This window comes from Hippoglossus stenolepis, chromosome 5 (genome assembly GCF_022539355.2).
Source record: "Hippoglossus stenolepis isolate QCI-W04-F060 chromosome 5, HSTE1.2, whole genome shotgun sequence".
NCBI lineage: Eukaryota > Metazoa > Chordata > Actinopteri > Pleuronectiformes > Pleuronectidae > Hippoglossus > Hippoglossus stenolepis.
Window position 1 is genome coordinate 26,648,462 of NC_061487.1, and position 7,677 is coordinate 26,656,138.

Below are 7,677 nucleotides of genomic sequence, written 5' to 3' on the forward strand. Positions count from 1 at the left end.
ACTGGCTAATCACCTAATTATCTTTCTCTCCTCCATTCCTTGTCAAGAATTCAAACATTGTATGTTACATATTTACATTTTATTTGAGGTAACGGCTGTTTTTTGTCACTTTTATTGTTGTTGTTGTTGTTGTTGTTGTAGAGATCAGTGGTTTGTGGCATAATTTCAATGCTACAATCAGGCACAAAAAAATAGATACAAAATCAAAAACTGTATTATTTATTTGGTTATACAAGTTTCAATAAGTCTTCTAATATTTTCCCAATGTATCGTGTGTTCACGTGAATAAAGTTGATCTTAATTCTCTGTTAATCTTAATAAACAACTCACCTGACACTGAGTCCCATTCAGGTCTGTTTTTTAGACCTGCTTTTACTCTGAAAATAAATGTTCTCCACATCCGGTCGTGCTGCTTCTCTCAATCAGCTGATGAGACTGAATTTGAAAAAGCTGCGAGTTTCCCACAGACGCTGAAAACGACCAATAGGAGCCCGAGTTTCAGTGACGTGCGAAAATAAACTTTTCTTAACTTTTTAGTCAAGTTTAATCAGAACTTGTCAACATTTTCTACTGGATCTACAGGTGGTGCAGAACTTTGTATAGATTCTCTTTGGGGGGAAATGTACTTGTAAAAAATGCAGTAGCTTAAGATGCAGTTAGTTGGTTACAGATATTCTGTTATTCTGTATTTATGGAACATAATCTTCCCTCTGTATTTGTCTTGTCCTTCTATGTGAAGAGCCTTGAGATAATGTCTGCTACTTGGTATTTGGTGCTATACAAATACAATTGTATTGAATAGAAGGATTGTTCCAACGTGCAGGGGCCCTCACAACAAAGGCTCTGTCTCCTTTGGTTTGCAGCCTAAACTTTGGACAACGTCCTACCAGAGGATCTCAGACTGTGTTCTGGCTCATAGGACATAATCATGACCCCACATTTACTTTTAATTCATGTGTTTGTGTTGTGTGAAATGAACTAGAGTAAACTAAGGTTGAAGATTGTGTTGACCTGAATCTCTCCCCAGATCAGAGATTGTTACTGGGGTCACACCTCAGGATCATCATGTCTGAGCAGGTTGGTGGTGGGTGGAGCCTTTAATTGTCCTGCTAGGGTCAAAGTGTCCTCATGTCAAACTTTGACTGTGTTACTAATACAAAGAGACATGAAGACTCAACAGGATCCACAGCATACCTGACGTAGTGAGTACACTGTGTGAGCATCGCATCAGGTCTCCATTATTTCTATTTGGCCCATTAACAAAGAACGAGTGATGCATTGTTGCTGTACTTTGAAATGATAACTATACACGACAAGGTCTGTATATACTTCAAAAAACTACTTTTTATACATTTGAATTGGTCCATTCATAAACAAAGAAACAAAGCACACACCCACACACACTCAGACACACACATAGATGTATTTATGCACAATAATAACAACTCTTAACATGTTTTGTCTTGCACTGACCCCAGGTGGTGGAGAACTGCTATGACATCCTGCAGGAGCTCAATGTCCACTCCATCCAAACACTGAGATGTTTGTCACTCGACAGTCAGGTTATAAAATGAAACGTAATTAAGTTCATTATGTTTTTCTCTGGAAGTTAATACACCGTCACATTTATTGTATGTCTCTTTTATTTAGAAATTTGGTTGAGGCTCTTACCATAAGCCCAAGTTTCACTGTGTGTCAGTGATTTTCTGTATTTTTGTTTGTGAATAGCTGTAATTTATTTGCAAATAGAAAAGTTCTTAAGTTGAGTCCTGCTGTTTTATTCCCTAATCAAACCATTAGATTGTTCATCACATGCACAGGACCAGAAAGCTGAAGTAGCTGAATGGAATTCATCATTAACTTTTTTATTTATACCTGGGCTGGAGTGTTCAACTCTTCAATAACCTTCTGCTGTTTGAACTGATCTTCCTTCTTCATACTTTACGTTAGAAAATTCATCCAAACTTTAAAAAAGTCCCAAGGAAATCTTTTAATGTCTTGTGCAGGTTTTGAATCATTACAATCAATATTTAATACCAGTTTTGGATTTTGTAATGTGTGGAAGCAGAAGTTTTCATGAAATTAAAAACATGGTTAAAGGCTCCTTCACCTCATGAATACAAGGTAAGAATAAAGTTTCTGTTTAACTCCTAGTTTGCTTTGGTCCAGTTAGTTTGTTAGTAAGGCTGATAAGGTATAATTTGCATTCCTGCTGAACTTCCTCTCTCAGGCCACATCTGGCAGCAGCTGCCTCTGCAGCTCCTGGTCTCTGCGAAGTTTCTTTTTAATAACCACCACATAAAGACCACTTGATTCCGACATGTACCTCTCGCCGGGCAGTTTGAACTCTTTCCACGCCATTAAACGAGATTCGTTTCACTTCATAACCACCAGCACCACGATCTCAGACTTTCCAAATAAAGCGGGTCCAGCTGTGCGCGGCTGTGCGCCCTCGGTGCGTCACGCTGCTCCACAGGCAGCAGCGACCAGGAGGAGGAGGAGGAAGAGGAGGAAGAGGAGGAAGGAGAAGGAAAGATGTCCGGTATCATGCTGTTGCTGTCGGTGTCTGTGAGTCTGTGTTTGCTGCGGGGAACCGGCGGCTCGGCCCGGAGCGAGGCGGTGATCCTGCGGGACGCGCTGGAGCGAGGCCCGGCCAGTCTGAACGACATGTTCCGAGAGGTTGAGGAGCTGATGGAGGACACCCAGCACATACTGGAGGAGGCAGTGGACCAGGTCTGCGTCACGTTTTATTACATTTACACAAAGGCAGCGTTGTGTCGTTTATGGAGTTATGACTCAAAGCTGCTATAATGTCATTTATCAAAGTATTTGATATGATAAAGCTCAGTTATCAGGACACAAAAGCACCAGAATCAAGGTGAGTTTAATTGTTTTTGTGCTCAGTTTAATTTTGACCACCAGGCTAAGTTACAACATTACACAAACTTTCCATGTCTGCTTCATGTCTGAGCCACATCAAGTCTGAATGCTATTAATATACCTCCTCATGGATAAGATATATAGAAACTGCTGAAACTGATATTTTCATTATAAGTTAAATCAAAGAAAAGTTATTCTAATACTGCTGAATAAACTGAACTGTATAGAGGCTGATAAGGACGCACAACTCAGATTATCAAACAAGTCTGAAAGAATATTCCTGAACTGTTTTGGTCTTTTATCTCTATTTCTTTCATTACTATTATTATATTTGTATATTTGTCTGTTGTGTACTTTGTGTTGAAAAGTGCTCTATAAATTAAGTTGTTATTATTATTGTAATTATTGTTAAGTCTACTGTTATTTTTCTGTGTAACTATTACTTACTACTCATCAGCATCATGTCTCAGTCAGTGTCTGGTTTGAATCATCTGTGAACTACTGGGACGGTTTCCCTTCATGTCGTCCAAGAAACTGAGCTGAATCACAACAGTTAGTCAGAGCTGCTGCTGTGTGTCAACACTGTCCACAGTTCCAGCTGCAGGAATGTCCTGGTGTGTAGTTTAATACAGATTTATGGACGTGTGCTCACATCAATCTTACAGATAACTACTGAGAGTGCCAAATCGTCTCTAACGTCACCAGACCTGCATCTCAGCCTCCACAACGGGACTCAGAGGACTGTCCTGGAGAGGACGGACAAGGTAGGGGTTTAAAATTACAACCAAAAGTTAGGTTTTTAACTGATTTTGAGGATATTTTTTCATTTGCATGAACAAAACACAAAAATCTGCAAATATGTAATCGCTTGTTTCTTACTGTTTACAGGAAACTAACAATAAAACAGGAGAGACTCGTCTCTCACACGTGCATGTGGAGGTGTCTGGTCCATGGAATAGTGTGGATCACGTGAGTCTTTTCTGATCCACACCAACAGTGAATCATGGGAGAAATTCGTTCTGGATTCGAAGATATTTTATTTTTCACTGACGCCCTTTACTGAGCAGATTTTTTTGCATAACAAACTTTCTGATCTGCGTCTCGTCCACACACAGAGTTTTAAGTTTTAAAATCCAACTGTCCCAGTTTCCGAGCGTATGTTTCTCTTTTCGCGGTGGTGATGTAAACCGTGAAGGCGGCCTTTTGGTAAAACAAACAAAGACCTTGACTCCTCATGAGCTTTATGACATTCCACTCAGCATCAGTCATGATCTGTCATTTAATTGAAACAGAAATCAGCTCATTCAAAGCACATTGAACGTTTCTCCACATGAAGAACTTAGTGAAACTGTAACGTCTCAACTCGGTCTATAAAGAACGGGATCATCATGGAAACAGAAACCCACCATGTACTTTTCATAGCTTCAGCCACAGTTTGGATTGAGGTCATTAATGCCGCTTGCTGCCTGTTTGGGGCTTTTTGTTTTACAATGGTGGCTGTGATCTTTTTCTTTCCTGGCAGCCGGACAGAAAGTGGTTAATGCAGCTTCCTGCTTGGAAAGAGAAAAAGCCTGTGAGTCAGACAGGAGAAGGTCTGCTCCTCTTAAATGACTAAGTGTAAAGAAATGTCAGCCTCTATGTGGAGACACACTTAAATTACACTTGAGGATGTCAAAGGAAAGTTGATTGACCGAGCACTTCACTGATGAAATACCTTTTTCTGCTGAATGTGGGCTCAGGTCAGTGAGACTAAATGTCTTTTATAGAGTTCGTCATCCAAACGCTAATGTTCAGCTCCTTTATTATTGTTTGTGCAAAACAACTGCATCTGTGTTTCATATTATTTGTATAAAAATGCAGGTTACGTTAGTTTTACAGCTTGTTTAGAGTTTAGATCACACTTCTTTAAAACCTCACATGGGGTCTCTTGCTCAGTGAGTCATCTGTGTTACTTTCTTTCTCCTTTTGCTGCAGAGTAAATTGTGGAAAAATATTTTTATAGAGAGGTATAATTTACTTGTGGGCCAATGAGAGTAATAATAGGTGTAGTCATCTGGCCTTTATTAAGATAATGGCAGGGTTGTAAGGCGTGTGGGCTCTAGTTGTAGTTTCCAGTATCTCTGTCACCTCAATAATTTAATTTAATTTGGATAGTGCCAAATTATAATTTACATTATCTCAAGGTACTTCCATAAATATTAAATTATATTCATTATATATATTAAAATGATATAGAAACCCAACGGCTCCAACAATGAGCAGCACTTTGGCGACTGTGGAGAGAAACTGGAAGAAACCTCTGACAACAACAGCTTCATTCCTGTCAACACCACAGAGGAAAGAAGTTCTTCTGTCACATATTTTCTGTGTAATCTCTGTGAGATGAAATGTCTCAGGTAGGAAAGAGAGCGGTCACAGGCTGAAGGGAGTTCACCCATTGGTCTGTGAGCTGCTGTTTTGTTTCAGTGTTGATTTCCCAGATCCAGCAAACACACAAAAAAACCACTTTCAGTCCTAAACATGAAAATGAAAAGGGCTGGTGCTGTTTGTTATTCAAGCTCCGGGCTCTGTTATCATCTGCTGTGATGTCTCCACACAGGAATGCATGGTGGATGAGGACTGTGGCGACCTGAGATACTGTCTGTATGAGATCCAGAACTCCAGGTGCCTCCCCTGCATTCCAACTGATATGGTGCGGATTCACTCAGGGGCTTTTTGTGCTTGTTATTTGTACAGTTAAAGCGTTTTCATTTTTACACGATTGAACGATATACATACAGAGAAATTTAACGTGTGTGTGTGTCCCTGCTCAGCCGTGCATCAAGGATGAGGAGTGCTGCTCAGACCAGATGTGTGTGTGGGGCCAGTGCACGGTCAACGCCACCAGAGGAACAGAGGGAACGATCTGTCAGGGTCAGAGCGACTGCAGGACGGATCTGTGCTGTGCCTTCCAACGAGGTGAGCTCCGACGTCCCCAGAGACCGCGAGACGAGAGACAGACTCATCTCAGTTAATGTCAAACTGTATGTCGGAAGAATGTTCAACCAAATATACTGTGTGTGTTGCTAGAGGTACTGTGCATAGCAAAAAAAGTAAAAGAAAAACTAAACATGCAGTATAAATATATGGGAATATAAGAAATAGGGGCAGAACAGACTAAATATCAAAACAACAATTAAGAGTGTAAGTAAGATATTGAAATTAGAAAAGTCAGAATTTAATGTCTTTTCTACAGGAAGAAATGAAAGATCACAATCCAGGGATTAGACAAAACCCAAAGCTAAAACTAAAAGCCTGGAGACATGAGCGATGAATATTAGCTGCAACAATAAAAACAGTTATTTCCGTTCTTTACTTTTGTCCGTGCTGCTTCCTCCAGAGCTGCTGTTTCCAGTGTGTAACCCCCACCCAGGGAAGGGGGAGTCCTGCCTGAACTACCCCAACCTGCTGATGGACATGCTGGCCTGGGACGAGGAGGTGCCCCGCGACCACTGCCCCTGTGCCGACCACCTCCAGTGCCAACCTCATGGGTGAGAGCAAACATGGACGAATACACGTGCAGTTCAAAATGTGTTCGTTGTAACCTTCTTTTCTTAAATTCCCCTTTTCTCTCTTCTAGACGTGGATCTGTTTGCGGGGTGTAGAACTGGAGGAGGAAACACATGAGGGACTTATATTAAATTACAAAACCCTGTCCTGATGTTACTCATCCTCACTGATCATTCACCTGAGGACTTTCCAGCTGATCGATACTTTACCAAAGTACAGGATGTAGGGGGGGCAGGACTTGCACTGTTTTATTTATACCTTACTTACAATCTGTACTGTTTATTATGAAGAAAATAAAAGACTTGTTTTTGGTTTTAATTGAAAAAAGTGTGGTTTTCACTAATTTAGTCTATAACGAATGATAAGAACTACAGCAGTACACAGCGCTGACAGCTAGAGGGCAGACTTCCACCTGTTTCCCATGTGTGTGTCAGAATGTGATAATCCTGAACACACACACACACACACACACACACACACACACACACACACACACACACACACACGTAAACTGTAAACAAAGATGGACGACATGACAGCTCCCAAAAGTGAAGCCAAAGCGTCTCTCTCTCAAAGATGGTTTTGGTTGTTTCAGGTAGATCTCATCACACAGATGTTTGTTCAAGTGTTCATGTTTGTACAAAGTAGAAATGTCGAAAATAAAGTCAGAAATGTGGAGAACAAAGTTGTAGAGTGTTGCAGCCAAATTACATTACATTACATTACATGTCATTGATTTGACGCTTTTATCCAAAGCGACTTACAATTAGCATCCATCCAATACGATGGAAGTAACTGGGATCCCTTCTTCAAACGTAATAAAACATGGATTAAAACACGGTGTAAATTACCTCATTTTGAGTCGAATATGAATGTCGGGGCTTATGGACACTTGATGACATCACAGGAGCAGCATGGAGGCATGTTATGTTGTTTTTTATACATTTGAAGAACTGGTCACCAGTTACTTCAGTTGTGTTGGATTTGGCTGCATCACTGTTTACCCCTGAGACTCCACAAGTGTTTTGTGGAATCTCAAACACTTCACCCCAGTGAATTTTCATTTTTTGGGTGAACTCTCCCATCAATTCTCGTGATTTTGACTTTATTATTGACATTTCACTCTACACTAGTCACTCTGACTTCATGCTCTCATCTTTCATCTCATACTGATCTTAATACTCGCATCATTACTCGTTCTCCAGCTTCGATGGGCGGGGCTTCACGGCCGCCTTGACTTCTGGAATC

The 7,677-nt window shown here is 40.6% G+C and overlaps 1 protein-coding gene across 2 annotated transcripts; it reads left to right on the forward strand.

Annotated features, from left to right (window-relative positions):
• Positions 1-2,218: 2,218 nt before the first annotated feature.
• On the forward strand, positions 2,219-6,756 carry dkk3b (dickkopf WNT signaling pathway inhibitor 3b). 2 transcript variants are annotated; one of them, XM_035157351.2, is made up of 7 exons: positions 2,223-2,733; positions 3,546-3,644; positions 3,769-3,849; positions 5,480-5,572; positions 5,694-5,838; positions 6,260-6,410; positions 6,500-6,756. In XM_035157351.2, exons 1-7 carry the CDS (start codon positions 2,536-2,538, stop codon positions 6,522-6,524), a joined length of 792 nt encoding a protein of 263 aa, XP_035013242.2. In that variant the 5' UTR covers positions 2,223-2,535; the 3' UTR covers positions 6,525-6,756. The 2 variants fall into 2 exon arrangements, with proteins under 2 accessions (XP_035013243.2, XP_035013242.2); XM_035157352.2 differs by lacking the exon at positions 3,769-3,849 and having other exon boundaries at positions 2,219-2,733.
• Positions 6,757-7,677: the final 921 nt, after the last annotated feature.

What these genes read in the sequence shown, in the direction of transcription:
- dkk3b (XM_035157351.2), top strand. Translation starts at nt 2,536, where the DNA reads ATGTCCGGTATCATGCTGTTGCTGTCGGTGTCTGTGAGTCTGTGTTTG. An exon ending in TGGAGGAGGCAGTGGACCAG is followed by an intron (nt 2,734 to 3,545) that starts GTCTGCGTCACG and finishes TCAATCTTACAG; the next exon opens with ATAACTACTGAGAGTGCCAA. An exon ending in GTGCTGTGCCTTCCAACGAG is followed by an intron (nt 5,839 to 6,259) that starts GTGAGCTCCGAC and finishes TGCTTCCTCCAG; the next exon opens with AGCTGCTGTTTCCAGTGTGT.